The sequence below is a fragment of the Lonchura striata genome, chromosome 1, assembly GCF_046129695.1.
Source record: "Lonchura striata isolate bLonStr1 chromosome 1, bLonStr1.mat, whole genome shotgun sequence".
NCBI lineage: Eukaryota > Metazoa > Chordata > Aves > Passeriformes > Estrildidae > Lonchura > Lonchura striata.
This window is the reverse complement of record NC_134603.1, coordinates 142910247-142926186: the sequence shown is the minus strand read 5'-3', so window position 1 is coordinate 142926186 and position 15940 is coordinate 142910247. Positions and strand designations below refer to the sequence as shown.

The window sequence follows — 15940 nt, the reverse complement described above, 5'->3', positions numbered from 1 at the left end:
GGCAGTCAGCCCTAGGAGTGTCAGCTGATCTGCAAAATTCTCCCTCTGCATCTTTCATCATTCAGGAGTCTGGAGAAAGGCCAGAGAGGTAACAATAGGTCTCCTCAAATAACAACCTGGGAGATCCCCCTTTCCTTCACTGATTGAAATATCAGTTGTTTATTTAAAACTAACTCTGCTGTGCAAGGAAAATATGCTCCCATTGATTCAAAGCATTTCTCTGCATACACTACTTCATCAGAATTGAGAGGGAACTCTGAGATGGAATTTGCCCTCCACATTTGTCTTCATTCCTTTAGTTTTTATCCTACATTCTTCATTATTTGCTCCTTTGTAAGCGTAACCCAGGAGCACATGTCATTGGTGTGAACTGGTGTATAGAGTAATACTGATTTATTTCCATATCACTTCTGAAAATAATTGCAGTTCATCATTTGGTGTCTTGACCTTTCATCTGTGTCATAGCTGATTTCCTTATCAGGTATTCACTTAAAAACATAGTCAGTATTTATATTTGCTCCTGCACAGCACATTCATTTCTATTCTTAGGTAAGGCAGATGTCTAGCTGACTTTACCCAGCAAGCTTATCTAAATACTTCACACAAAAAGTTATGGATGTTCTTGTCAACAGTGCCTGTTATTATTTCTGGTTTTTTTGGAGTTTGGTACAGAAGTGAAGTGCAGCACATTACTGTATAGAATAGCATGGAAACTGGGAAATCTCAGCCTCCCAGTTTTCCTGGCCTTTGAAGGACAGCCTGAGAGCTGGAGTTCAAGGCTTTGTGGTGGGGTTTGCCCATCATTAGGGAACACACTGACATTAAAGCACAAAAACTGTCAGTTCTTTGTCTTCTCTACCACTTTAGATTACAAGTCATGAATTTTGTTCATGTCATTCTACAGTTCATAACTGCACTCCAGAAATCACAAAAAGCAGAGTTAGCTTTGTGTAGGAAAGTGTTACAGTTATCTTAGCGGTCTTAACATGCTTTACACATGGGCAAAGAATGACAAAAGAATATTCCTTTCTGGAAATCACAGCCAGCACAGACTGTGACACAGCACAGAACCAGGGTTAATTGACCCAGCAGGATACATTCATACCTTTATTTACTGTGACATGGGAATAAATGGTAGAGTTTCACAAAGGCAAGTACTGAAATTAAACTCGAGGGAAAGGGAGAAATAAAAGGGCCCTACAAAGTATGAAGGTTTTTTGATTATTCAAAGTGCTTTAAGAGCTATTTTAGTACCAGAAAGTTCCCAGCCATAGATTTATCACTCTGGGGAGGCTGAAGAGATGCTCAGAGAACTGTGCAAAACCATTGGCAGCCTTATTGCTCTGGAAGTGCAGGTGCAAAATGCAGTTTAGAAGAAAATCCTCTTTACCTCCCTCTGAAATATTTCAGCATCAGGCCTAATACAGAGGGGAGTCCTGTGTGGCTTCAAGCAATCCTGAGCACAGCATATGGAGGAGCAGCAGAAGCAGAGCCCCCCCGAGCCTCCACTGCCAGCCTAATCATGATAATAGTTTCTGTTTTTTCAGGGGATCCACTGTGCAGAGATCTGAGTAGTTTGTATGTAGCTCTGTAATTACTTATGCATCTACTTCCCAGTCCAGCCCTGCATCCCCTCAATGGCTGTGAGACAGATGGCCCTTTAGAGCTGAGATAGCGAATTAAAAATGTGTCCACCAAAAGCACTGATTCTGCAACTACTAAAATAATTTTGTAAATTTATCTCACTTCCACTAGTTCTTTCCAGGAGGCAAAGAAATTAAAATCTTTAAATCTAAACTAAAACTAGCTTTCAACTAACAACCGCTGGCTTGTTTCATTTTAATTTTGGCTTTTTTTACATCACATCTTGTTCTTCTTTATTTCACAGAAATTAAATCCACTTGCTCTGTACAAAGTGGTTCTTCTCGCTCCCTTTTGTTTTTGTTTTTATTTTTCCCATTCACCAGGTTCAGATGTTTGGCTTGAATCAAAATATTTGTTATAGTTTGCTGGGTTTGAAGCTGCCATCATGCCAAGAAATGAGTTGTTTGTGCCATTCTGCTGGGTAGAGGAGCTCTCTCTCAGACAATTTGCAGACCCTGTGGGGGCTGAGGCAGCTTTGCCCACTCAGTACCAAACAACATATCTTAAGCAACATCACAGCCAAGACCTTGTGCAGATGTGAAGGAAGAAATCTCAGAAGGAGATTTTTCTGAGTCTGGCAGAAATAAATTAATCTATGAGACTAGGCAGGTGTCAGACTAGGGTGAGGTAAAGCTCAAGGCTAGAAGTTAAGTGACTAAGGGCAGTGGCTAGAGACGGAGCCTTGGGTAGGAACACACAGCTGAGGTGTGTTATAATAAGCAAAGTTATTACTGAGCTAAAGGTCTCTGTTCTCGTGGGGCCAACCCTGGGCTGGAGATGAGAGGTGTGCTGCTGAGTGCTTTGCAGAGACGATTATGCATTTTTATTCACTCTTTCCACACCTGCACAGTAGTATGAAGCTGGTAGAGTTGATGAGTCCTATGGGCCTTTCCCCATCCCAGCATCCAGGCTCCACATTTTCTGTTGCTGAGCTATTAGTTACCTCTCCTGTCCTTGTGTCATCCTGCATTTCTGTCCCAGTTCAATTCTGTTCTGCCTATTAGGTGACATTTTCACAGCAGTAGCAAAATAGGTAGAGTGGAAGGATAAATGAGATTTCTCCCAAGTGGTAAATACCTGCCCTTCAGAAAGCAATTTGTCTTTTTGCCCTCACAGTAAAAAGAAAAAAAAGTGTCTTTCAAAAAGGAAACACTTAATTTCATTTTGTCTTTGCCTCTAATGTTTTCATTTAAGGTTTCAAAAAAAGTCTTTTAAAAGGTATCAGAATAACCTCCAAAGCTGACTGGTAAACAAAAGCTGCTAGCAGAGAAAATACAGTTTACCAAACACTAAGCTGAGATTCAGTTCCTCTGTTTTCAGGCATAACTGGCTTCTCACCAGGGAAGTACTGTTTACACATAACTTCACCAACCAGCTGTACCTGTGTAGTCTGATCTTTCTCTTCATTGCAGCATTCTGTGTTGAACACTTCAGGCTAAACTCATTTCTGGTGTTGATCCTCTTGAAGATGATGAAAGGATCAATCTGTCCCATCACACATCAGACCAGGGTATATTTTAACTAGTTCCCAGATTATTGTATTAAATACTAAAGTGTCTTTCAGCCATTACAAACACAGGAGCAGGTTCTTTTCCAATGCAAATCCTATTAACTTCAGGCAATGAACTGAGAGGTTAACATAGCACAGAATAATTTTTAAATGTTCTTACCAGGCCTTTAAAATTAGCTGTCCATAGGAGGGTTCCCCCCTTTCATGATACGCTTAACTAAGAAAATACATCCTGTGTTTATTTTTAAAAGCCACAGCACTTAAAAATCAATAGCTTTTCTCTTTACATAACTGCAGATAGAGTAACTTTTAGATAGGTAGAGTGGGGATACAAAAACCAGGCACCATTATCTGGCCAAAGAAACCCTGTAAATAAAATCTTCCTGCCTGAATTTTGAGCATGCCATGCTGAGGGAAGGATGAAGCTGGGGACAGCCAGTCTCCCAGGTTTGCTTTAGCACTTAGGGGGAAGTTGTCTTGGTAGTCAGTGACCTGTGCATCCCTTCTGCTGTCCCACTTCCTTCTCTGGCACAGGACAAGAGCACCACTCTCAGCAGTGGGTTTTCCAAGTCACAGCTTCTGAAGTATTTAATCTGCATGTGTTCATTTCCTTAGAGCTGTGAGGAACATACCAGAAAAAGTGAAATAATCTTTGCATGTGCAGTCTGTCTCTCATTTTTCACCATACATTTACAGCACCTCACCACACTGTCTAACTGTAACTACCTGACACTTTTCTAGAAGGTAGCAGAAACTCGTATTTTAAAAAAGCAGTGACTTGCTTGGTGACCCAGCAGTAAATTAAAATCATCATCTACAATGTGTATGAAATAGAAAATCGAATTTTGATGCAACAAAACTGACAGTTCCATTTAACAGAGAATAAATGAATGCAGACTCCTGCAGATGAATGACTGATTTAAAGAGACTGTGCCGATTTTCCAAGATGAGAAAGCTGATCAAAAGAAAATACATGTATTTCCATGTGACACAGGTTGTACACCTATTCCAGTGAAATTAGGCTTAAAAAGTATTATATCACAGACACTGGCACTTTGTCCTCATTTTGCTGTGATTTTTTATAGAAAACCCAAAGCCTGAACTCTGAAAAATATCTGAATGTAGTAAATTCCAGTTATTTCAGTGGAACTGATGCTGAACACAGTGATTGCACAGTCAGATCTATCTATGCCATCAAGGTGTGTTGTCTGAGACAGGAGAGGTTTAATTTTACACAGCATATCATCCCTTGCTTAGCATCTTCCTACCATTAGCATAGGCATGCTGTGAAACAGGAAGGAGAAGTTATTACTGTGTGTTTACCCATGTAACATTGTACTTATACTCAAAATACCACAATTAAAAATCAAGCCCTTCTGTCTGTACCCCCTGATTTTGACAGGACAGCAGCTGGCACAAAAAACGAAAAGAACTTAATAGGCAAAATTCAATTTTTTCCGCCTAAAGTCTGGGTATTCGCATGTGAAGAAGGCTGAATGAGAAGCTTTGGATTACTTGTTTCTCATTTGTGCATTAGTTGCTCAGTACACTTAGGGGAAAGAAAGTCCTACAATTATGTCCTACTCTCAGAAAAGAGTGGTTCTGCAAGTATTGCTATAGAGTTTCTCTTTTCTATAGTTTCTAACACAAACCAGAGAAGGTCACATTCAAACTGCACTAAATAGTTGTCTTCATTCCAGATCAGAGGATTAAGCTCAGGTTTAAAATTAAATGTAAATTACAAATAAGTATTCAGAAAACGTTAATTAAAAGTATTACGTTCCTGACTCATTTATTGCTCAGCAAGGGTTCCTAAGTATCTTAGCTGGAGAAAGGGGCCATTCACATTCCTCCTTTTTTTGACCAAGTCATTGTATATGTCTTAGGTTATCCATTTGCAAGTTAATGTAGTGCTGAAGCAAAGGTTTTCATTTTAAAGAAGTAATATTTCACAGCAAGATATGTTCCTGCAAGATGTAAAACAATCTTTTTCTAAAGCACTGGGAGTTAATCAGCCTTTCTCTCCATTGCTACAGAGAGGATTTGAATGGCATAAGGTGCTGATTGCTTAGATCCCAGAGTCTATAGAAAACCCAATACGATTACATTTTCCTCCCTTTGTTATCAGAGTTTATTGTATCTTGCTGTTCAGGTTTTAAATAGTGTTCAAGTAAGAAAAATAAATTAGGAAAAAAGTATTTTCTGAGTCTTCTGAATAACAGTGCCGTTGCATCAAAGCCCCACATGAATGTGTGGCATTGAGCTTGCAAATGGGTGGCAGGGAGAAGGTTCCGAGTCCCCGCGTGTGCCCTGGGCGTGTTTCACACTCACAGTGACCCCGACTGTCCCAGGAGCGGAGCTGGGCCCAGCATGGTGAGCACTGCAACCCCGCTGTCACACAGGGCTCCAGTGATGCTGTCACACAGGGCTCCAGTGCCACTGTCACACAGGGCTCCAGTGATGCTGTCACACAGAGCTCCAGTGCCACTGTCACACAGGGCTCCAGTGATGCTGTGACACAGAGCTCCAGTGATGCTGTGACACAGAGCTCCAGTGATGCTGTCACACGGGGCTCTATTGCCACTGTCACACAGGGCTCCAGTGCCACTGTCACACAGGGCCTTGGTGCCACTGTCACACAGGGCTCCAGTGCCACTGTCATACAGGGCCCCAGTGCTACTGCATCACAGAGCTCCAGTGCCACTGTCACACGGGGCCCCGGCCCCGCTGTCACACAGGGCTCCAGTGCCACTGTCACACAGGGCTCCAGTGCCGCTGTCACACAGGGTCCCAGTTCCACTGTCACACAGGGCTCCAGTGCCACTGTCACACAGGGCTCCAGTGCCACTGTCACACAGGGCTCCAGTGATGCTGTCACACAGGGCTCCAGTGCCGCTGTCACACAGGGTCCCAGTTCCACTGTCACACAGGGCTCCAGTGCCACTGTCACACAGGGCTCCAGTGCCACTGTCACACAGGGCTCCAGTGATGCTGTCACACAGGGCCCCGGCCCCGCTGTCACACAGGGCTCCAGTGCCACTGTCACACAGGGCTCCAGTGCCACTGTCACACAGGGCTCCAGTGCCACTGTCACACGGGGCCCTGGCCTCGCTGTCACACAGGGCTCCAGCCCCGCTGGCAGCACTGCTCCCGGCCCCCTCGCTGCATTTCTCTTTCCCATTTGATCTTTATAGTTTCCATACTGGAGCGATTTGGTTTGCTGAATTCTGGAAATGTCTCCAGTTAAAATGCTAGTGTATTAACCTGCTGTACTGAGTCTCTTTTGTTTCTCTTTACCAGAGTGCTGCTTGCCAATTTTTATGACTACAGCAGATTTTACTATTCAAACAGAACCAGATGGAACACCAGTTCAAAGAACATGTCAGAATTAAATATTTCTTTTTTAATTAGTTGCTTCTGATTTATGCAAAAAAAAAAATTAACATAAGAGTGGGAGAATGTGCCATGAATCCAGATGCAACACAGCCCACACAAGCATTATCTTTTCTCTGTCAGAAACACAGAAGCTTTTTCTTTTATTCTTTTCTTGTATTTTCTTTTTTCCTTTATGTTTCTGGATTTCATTTTTCTTTTGCTTTCCTCATCTTTTCCTTCTTGAACCAGCCTCATAATGATGACTGAGGTTCTCTAATGTTTATCAGTCATAGTTTTTCACCATTATCCTAATTTTTTTCCTATAGAAACTGGCTGATCTGCTTCTGAGAAAAGTCACTATACTCAATTCTGTGACCACAGCATCAGTAGCTCAACTTGATAGCATCTTTTGACTCTATTCTTTGTTTTCAGGTGGGGGAATCTTTACACTTACATTTTTTCCTTCTGCAGAAAGGGATTTGAGCAGAAGACTTGAAAATTGTGAGAAATATGTATTTCAACTGCTAAAGAAAGGTTCATTTCCCTTTTGCTGCCAAGAATTCATATGTCTTTGGCTTGAATGTTTTCTCATCTCTTCTTCTACGCTTCCCCATTTTGCCAAGTCACATAAGCATCAGTTTGGTAAAACATGCTGACTGGGGACAGTTGTTAGGCACAGACTACAAGTTGAGCGTGTGATTAGCTGCTTTCCCTTTTGGGGCTTTCAGGATGTTGCTGTCAAGGTCAATGAGAAAGACTTCAGTCTCTTCAGGAGAGATCTTAATATGAGCAATATTTTCTCCCCACCTTCTTTGTGAAGCTGCAGCAAGTATCACTGAGAGTTTTACACAAAGATTTGAGGTAGTTTACAAGCTTAACTATTTTCACTTAAATCCAGGATGAATATTTACAACCTGTCATTAATCAAGGAGTTGTGCTCTTGTAATGACTACTCATGTCAAGAATTAAGACTTTTGAAAGTAATTTTCCAACCAAACTAATTAGACTATTTTCAGAATTTCTACTGGAGCCTGTCCCATTTTTATTTAGCATTACAATCTAAGAAATTAAGGAATTAAGTCATAGTTGTATATACTCATGCGAAAGCATGATTGGCCAAATCAACAGCAGTGTTAAGAAAGTAGATCAACTCTTGCTTAATTAAATATTTGACAGAACAGTGAAGCATCACAACAGTTAATCTTACTCAAAGCACTGTATGCTATCTAGGGAAATGACACGGTTCTCTAAAAATATTTGCTTTGGTATGTTGTGTCAAGTGATGGATTGTACAGCTTTTCAAGCCACAAGAGATGCCCACAACAAAAAGCTTCCTGTTGTTAATCAAACTCCAGCACTCAGTACTTTATTTTCTCAGGCTGTTAAACAGACCTACAGTAGGAGTGTTAAAAGCTGGCAAAACTGCTCCCTTGCTACAGCTCCCTCAATGACTGCATTTTATTTAAGAAGGCAAATTTTCATTCTGAAGAATATTTCTCCTGGATGCTAGGAGATATTGTAGACTAAATAGAGAGGAAGTAATTAATATGTAGAAACAGCTAGTGCCTTGTAATATGCTTCTGTAGGAAATAAAGTGATTTTAGAAATAGGAACAAGTAAGGCTTTTTTGAAAAAAAAAAACATGAACACTTCTCTCCTGGGAAAAAAACCACTCAAGATGCTCCTAATTTTTTTAAGTTGGTAGTACTTCCTATAGGCAAGTCTGCTCCCAGACTTGCACTTTCAAAAAATATTCACATTGCAGCACAGGCAACTATCAAAGGATGCGTTTTTGGATAAGGCCCTTATTCATCATTTTCCAAGAGAGATATACTTCTTAATCTGAATGAAAGTGAAAACTAAAAAAAAAAAAAAAGAGAATTTGAAACATGCTGCTGTTAGTCAAAGCTGAAAGTCTGGTCATGGAAATGAAATGTGAAGATTTCAGGTTTGGAGACAGCTGCCTATCTCAGATCACAGCCATAAGGCTTGCAATAACTTACAAAATCGCTTGCATTTTCTAAAATAAATACCAGATGTTTGTTTATCATATGTGCAGAACGTTAAATGTCAAATAATTGCAGGGAAATGCATTTGATGTTAATCTTCAAAAGTACTGTATTTCAACACCACATCTCTTCACTGTCACTCTAACATGAAACACAAGTTCTTGAAACAAAAAGGACAAGAAGGAAAAAGCAAAAAGCTAGTTATTAAAGACTTATATTAAATCATAGCTGGAGTAGCCTGCATCTGAGGAAAATGGGTTACCTCTTGGTAACACTTCGAGACTTCTTTGGAAAGGACATACTGTGTGGACTAGAACTTATACAGAGAGGTGCACTCTCTAGGCATAAGCCTTCAAGATGCAAGACTTCCTGTCTGGTGACACAGCTGTTCCAGAGCTATTACTCTCTGCACTGATTCCTCTGGGAAAAATAGAGAAGACCTGTGTCTTATCACAGCTACACTTTGGTCCCTTCAGGTTCCCAAGTGTTCCAAACTGTTTCTAGCAATTGATAAGGTTGAATTTCAATTCTGTACAGTCACAGTGACATTTAGAATCTGTGTTTTATGGACAATTTCTTGCATTTTATAGAAAGCAAGCTTTCAAAAACCATTGGAACAAAAACAAAATGCATCACAAAGTGATTAATGAGGGGGAGCTTAACAGCCCATTAAAATGTGTCATGCAGTTTTCGAGGTAGTCTTCTACATAATTCATTTCTATCACCTTACTTAGATAAGATTGCAACATTTAGAGCTTAATTTGCAAACATACTTAGGCACCACAGAGGGGTGCACAGTTGCAATTCTGTTTGCATGCACCTGGAGAGGAGCAGCTCCCCTCCAGAGGCCACAGCAAAGAACTGTCAAAGGGAATTAAATGCCTTAAGCCCTACCTCTCTCCTGGACTTTTTCACTGACACAGAGTTAGTACTAAAAATTCCAAGAGACCCTTCTGCTTCTCTGTTGTTTAATCTCACCTTTCTTGTTTGCACTGCTTCTTTCTCACAAAACACCAATGGAGAAATGTTATTCTTCTTTTTTTTATCAGCTTGTGAGCAAACAGCCCCTGGCACGCAGCAGATCTGGGGTCACAGCTTGCTTTTGCAAGGGGTTTAAAGCTGTGCTGAGCACTCGAGCTGTCAGACTCCAGGCACTCCAGGAGAGGACTACTGCTGACATAGTTCCAGTTTTCAAGAGCACATAAAGATTTGCTGACCTGGAGAGAAAGCATACCATGTGAAGAGATGTGCTCCCTAACAAAGAGAGCCCTCCTTCCTCCAGTAATGTCTTTCTCAGTTACTGGAGCCAGGAGTACTAATGAGGTTGCCTTTCCTTCCTTACTTATAGGCAATAAATCTAATTAAGTAGTACTCTCAGAGTCTCCCTCTCTCCCAGTGAGAGAGTTCTGCCAGGTTCTAGAGATGAAAGTACATTTCTCTATCAATTGTATGTTTGGGACTTAATCCTGGGCAGTAAGATGGATGCTGCAGGATAGTCAGTGCCCTGGAGTTAAGAAGGTGTATTGAAACTCAGAATTCAGGACCAAGCAAAATTTGGGGGTCTGAAGTTTTCTGAAAGAACAAGCCTGAAGCCTGCATTATCAGTGACTGGTAGCAATTGATAAGTCAGGCATCAAATAATCAAATCTTCCTAAACCACCAATGTTAAATTTTAACCTGGCTTCAAATACCTAGAACTCTTGTAAAAGGCCATTGCTTGACTTTATTCACAATGAAGTACTTACTGTATATTAAAAAGCCTCTACTAGAATAATTTCAAATCAGTTGGAATGGTACAGGCTTGGGACCCTAATCATTTCAAAACTGAAGAGCTGTTTCAAATTGTAAGAGAGGCAGATCATTTAAATAACTTAGCTCTGTGCTCCCTCAGACTTCCAGATTTTCAAGTGCACTTCAGCCTGGAAGTGAATGTGGTATTGGACATAACTCAGTGCAGCACACTTTACAATCAGCAGAGTACAGCTTGGAGAGCATTTGAAGTTAAGCTGAGATTGCTCAGAGCAATGATGCCCAGATTCCCCCATTAACTTTCAGATTGCAACAATCTAACATCTGAGACTCTCCAGTTACTTTAAATCACTTGATTGTTTTTGTGAGGTGGTGCTGGGATTTTTTTTTAAGACTGAATTTTTTTTTTTAGCACACGAAAACAAAACGTTGCAGTATTTCATCTCTACAGACAAGGGCTAAAATGTTACATATAGACTTTATGAGCCTTACAAACTGGGTCAGGGGCTTTGCCCTGAAAGCCAGTTCTATCTGTCACACACAAGGCTGCTATTCTTGTGTTGGAGGACTCCAAAATGCCTTGCATATGACATGGGCACTGAGAGAGCAGGCACTCTGTCCTCAATAGCACTTCCTTCAGTCTTTTGAGAGAATGTACAGCATGTTGATTTAACTGCTCCAGTGCCTTTGGATATATGACATACATCCAGGAAAAAGGATGCCTGTGGGACACAAGACACATATATTCTGCATCCTACGTACTTTGGAAATAATGAAAAAGACTGGGACAATCATGGGGCCATTCACTTGAGGAAATTAATTCAAACTATTATTATCCTACTAACTCTGGACAACTGAAGTTAGGGGAATAAATTACACTGATTAATATTTTGTGAATAGGGTCATTTTACACTGAAATTAAATTACCTGCTTTAGGAAACAAAGAGAAGGTTCTAGCTGCAGAGAAAAAGGGTGAAGAATTTGATTTTGATTAGTTATTAGTTTGTTGTTATGACTAAAATGGATGTAAGGAAATGGCAAAGGTTTCAAAACTGTGGTCACCAACCTGATTGTGAGAAAGTTTTGTGCCCAGTTTCAGCTATTTGGCAGCTGGACTTGTGCACTGGGATAAGGGTTTCTTTTGCCAGCAGAACTGAGTAGCCAGCTACTTGAGTAGCTGTATTCCTGCACCCCACATCATTCTCCCAAATATGTTGATACTTCTTTGATGTCACATGATGAACTAGATAAGGAAAAGACCTGAATGAAAAATAAATAATGGGGTCTCGAGAGCAAGGTTAACCTAAATCACTCGTCCATTTGTAATGGACAATGTACTTCCACAGGAGAAGGAGGAAGAGAGAGAAGAGTGAAGAAGTGAGATGACCTCTAATGCATATTCATGTGCATTTCTCCAGCAAGTTCAAAATTACATCATTTTCTAATGGTAGAAGTTCATGGAATTTGACAGTTGGAACAGAATTACTACACTTGTGTTAATGCTTCTTGCAGTTTTCCTCAAATACATCATACAGTACTAGCAACTAATTTGCCTTTTTCCCTACAAAATCACACAGTGATTTGTAATTATTTTGTGACCAACTAATATACATTGGGATTATTTTTTTCTCTTCTATTTGCGTTTGAGCAGAATTCTTGTTATCATTCCATAAGTTCCCAACTTTGGCATTATCCTAGTAAATCTCACCCCATTTCTACTGCCATAGTCCTCTGGGTCACTCAGCTCTCATTGCATAAGTCCCCTCTGTGTTGACAACACCTTGCAGTTGAATGTCCTTAGGAAATTTCATTAGCATCTATGCAAGTGCTTAATGAAAGTATTAAGTAAGGTTGCTCAGCAGACCAGTCCTTGAGGAATTTCTCTAGTAACTCCTCTGCAGTCTGGTGGTTCCCACTTGCACTGATGGTGTCTCTGGTTCCTCCCTCACAGAGGGAAGAGAATTCTCTGGTGTGTGAATAACATTCCTGGCTAATTAGGCAAATTTTCCCATCTTTTGTAAACAGTGATGACACTCTTTACAAAAGAGGAGTTATGTCTATGTTATTGTCAACAATATTTGGCAGTTTGCTTTATATAAAATCCTTATGATTTTTGTAAATCAGGGTGAGGTAGAGAGGGTGCCACTGCTGCAATATTGTTATACTCCAAACTGGTTGTCTTCACATTCCAAATTACTCTCTACCACAGGTAGATCTGGGCCTTCTCCGCTTTGTTTCTGGAATTGGGACCCAAGGAGCCATCTCAAAAGAAACAAAGAAAGAATATTACCTGAAAACATATCGTGTAGATGTCAGCTCCAATGGAGAGGACTGGATTACACTGAAAGAGGGAAACAAGCCTGTTGTAAGTATTTTTTTTTCTTTTTTAATCTCTCTTCAGCTGAGGAAGTTTAGTTGTTATTATCTGTTTAAAAAAGAGGAATAAGGTTTAGTCAGGTTGATCAGCACTATTTCCCAAAAGCCAGCTGGTGTCTCAGGAGTAATGGGACACAGAAATTGTTTATGCAAAGCCTAGAGCAGCTGAAAATGATGTAAGGTGATGCTCTATGTATTGAACTTGCCATAATTTGAGTCATTTTGTGTCTTTTTCCTGGACTGTTCTGCTGTTTCCCTGTTTCTCAGAGATTTTCTATGTGACCTTGAGAAAAGCATTATGCAGAACTTACCAAAAAATGTGTCTGTCCTCTATATGCAGTGCAGCTCTGGATATGCAATGTGTCAGTGCCTCAGCTCCCTGTGCATGGCCATGCAGGAGTGCTAGCAGGTGATTAGTGGTTTGTTAGATTTCCAAGTATCTCAGTGATAGGGGTCATGCAGACAGATTATTAGGCACATCTTTCCATCCTTATAGATTTTTATCACCTTTCTATTTATCAGCAGATTTGCTCTCTGTGACCTCCCTATGAAACAGCTTTAGACACTCGTAAGAAAAATTGTCATTATCCGCTACTGTGAGCATAAAGCTCATTACTGAGAAGTCAGTTCTGCTCCAGCTCACACATGAATAGCCCCAGTGAGGCTGTGCCTCCCTTCCCACCTTGCTCAGGATGTGTCTGAGAGCAGCATCCCCAGAGGCTGCTAGGGTCTGATGCAATTGGGAAAGTTTTGTGGTACCTCCCTTCAAAACAGCTTTTTTGTGACCCTTCTGTAAAGACACAGAAGAGCTGTACAATATCAAACTCTATCAGTGTAACCCTATCTAGTTCTAAATATTTGGTTACTGGTTTGTCTCTGACTCATCTCCAAGTTCTATGCCAAGTCCACTACATTTATCTAATCAATGTGGTAGCAGTGTTTAACAAATACATCTTGGTTTTTTGAAGCACTTTGGAAAACAATAAAAAATGAGTACTGAAAGTTTCTTTCTGACAGGTATTATCCTGGTTTTACTGGAAGTTCTGAAACTCAGATGACACAATGTGGGCACTGTAGAGTGATGTATATAAAGATACAATAATTGACTTGCCCGAAGTCACAAGAGGGGCCAGCACAGTGGCTGGTATGAGACACGGGGTGTCCTGATTCTGGATTCTGTAATCTGAACAAATGCTTCTTTCAAAATCAGACCATGCCTGATTTTCATTACCAGCTTCAATTTGTAAACTCTCCAAAAGTGTATTTTACATGAGTTTCTCTTGCACATGCTGTCTTTAATTAGTGAGAACATTTCCTAAACCTGAGTCACTTATACAAAGGGTTCATTAAAAAAACAAGTTTTCTAAAATGGCAATGTTTTGCTGTTGATCAAGACAAGAAAAACGTATGCGCCAGTCTCCCTCCCAGATATTTTAATTCAAATTAAAAGTTTGCAGCTGCAGGTCTCAAGGCAGCCATATACCAGTGTTGCACTAACTACATATAAGAATCTGTGTATTTTTGAGGAAAGATTTCTTTTCTCTGTCAGATGCAAACTTTGAGAAAACTACAGCTGGTCCTCACAGAAAAAAAAAAAAGAGTTGATGGAAAGAAATGCACTTCCATTAAAAAATCTCTTACTAGATATAAAACTATGATGTTAAATTACTTGAGCTGTAACTGAGCCTTATGAGTTGACAGCTGTGTGCTGTTGGCCTCCTCTCCAAATTAATGCAGCTACTCTAAGGAACAAACAGGAAAGCAGGACAGTGTGTGTAAGAAATGGGAGAATCTACCATAAAAGGAGAGGGGTCTGCATCCATGGAAAAAACAGGAAATTGGTCCCCTCTACAGGAGGAAGAAGCAGGAAGCTGAATCACCTTCTTTGGACTGGAACATTGCAAGGTTTAGGCTGGGCTAGGAAAGAGTGTGTCTGCAGGATCCTCAACATGAAAGCACAGCACAGTCATGTGCTTCTGGTGGAAGTCTCATTGTTCATCTAATTTGACTGCCAGCCTCGGGGGATGCAGGGAAAATCTTGGAGCCTGCTACGCAGATTTTAAATAGACTTCAATCTCAATATGCAAGGAAAAAGAAATTCTGAGACCTTGTTGAAAGGGATTTGAAAACAGAGTGTTAACAAAGTAAGATTTGTTCAATACACCTTAAAAAATCTTAAGTCCAAGGTCAGCAAGATAATGCATATTTTTATCATAACTCCATATAGGATTTTTACATGGTCTAATTGAAAACCATATCTTTAATTTGAGCCTGAGATTCTTTAGCTTCCTGCATCATTCTATGAGTACAAGAAATAAAACTGCTCTAGTGGGTCACTGGGGGATTCTTCCAGGACACAGAAGTTGTTGGGTGATGAAGACCAGTGTTTGTCATTCTTGCATATAAATTTGGGCATTAGGAACAACTTTTTTAGTATCATTGAACGCCTTACATCTTCTTTCCTCCCCAAGGAAAGCAAACCTGTCTGCAAAAAGTTGTGCTAGGAGATTAATTAAATAGCTTCCCATGCAAGTCTTTTGTCTCAATCCCCACAACCAACCCTGGTTAGACCTCATATCAAAACTGTCTGTAAAACAAAAAACTGTAAACACAAGTTAAGTGAAAACCTAACAAATATATAATTTTTCTTTTCACACAAAGGTGTTTCAAGGGAATAGCAATCCCACTGATGTTGTTTACAGAGCTTTTGCCAAACCTGTTTTAACAAGGTTTGTGAGAATTAGACCTGTGTCTTGGGAAAATGGAGTTTCACTGAGATTTGAAGTGTATGGCTGCAAGATAACAGGTAGGTGTTGGGAAAGGGTATAAAATCAGGGGGATTTATTGTGCCTATGCTGTGGGATTTATTTTTATGAGTAAAATTAATGATCATTATTTCCACTATGATCTGAATGTAGAAATTATTAAAAAAAGACAATAAAACACCACAATCCATACATCCAGTGTTATCTGAATATTTTTATGACACTATATTTTAGTTTTAGTTACTTTTATTGCAGTCACTTTACAGCTTCATGCAAAATTCCTGAGATACACTGATATTTTGTAAATTCCCATCTCATTTTTTCCCTTCTAACCCTCCAGTTCTTCTCTCTTATGTCTGCTAGTCATAGGTAGCTCTCAGCAGGTTTCTCAAGGAACAAACACACATGACTAAGTTTAAAAAATTGCAAGGTACAAACACTCAGGTCTGAAGTCTGTGCAAATAATGATGTTTGTAGTCAAGTTCCCAGTCATGATCAGTATTGTAATGTAA

General features: G+C 40.1%; 1 protein-coding gene across 4 annotated transcripts in view; it reads left to right on the top strand.

The window, feature by feature from the left end:
• NRP1 (neuropilin 1) overlaps positions 1-15940 on the top strand; it is a 114076-nt gene that overhangs the window by 67854 nt on the left and 30282 nt on the right. For all 4 annotated transcript variants that reach the window (XM_021542958.1, XM_021542957.1, XM_021542956.1 and 1 more), the window contains exons 8-9: positions 12497-12652; positions 15325-15469. In XM_021542958.1, the coding sequence (XP_021398633.1) occupies positions 12497-12652; positions 15325-15469 (301 nt within the window). The remainder of the gene's footprint in view (positions 1-12496; positions 12653-15324; positions 15470-15940) is intronic.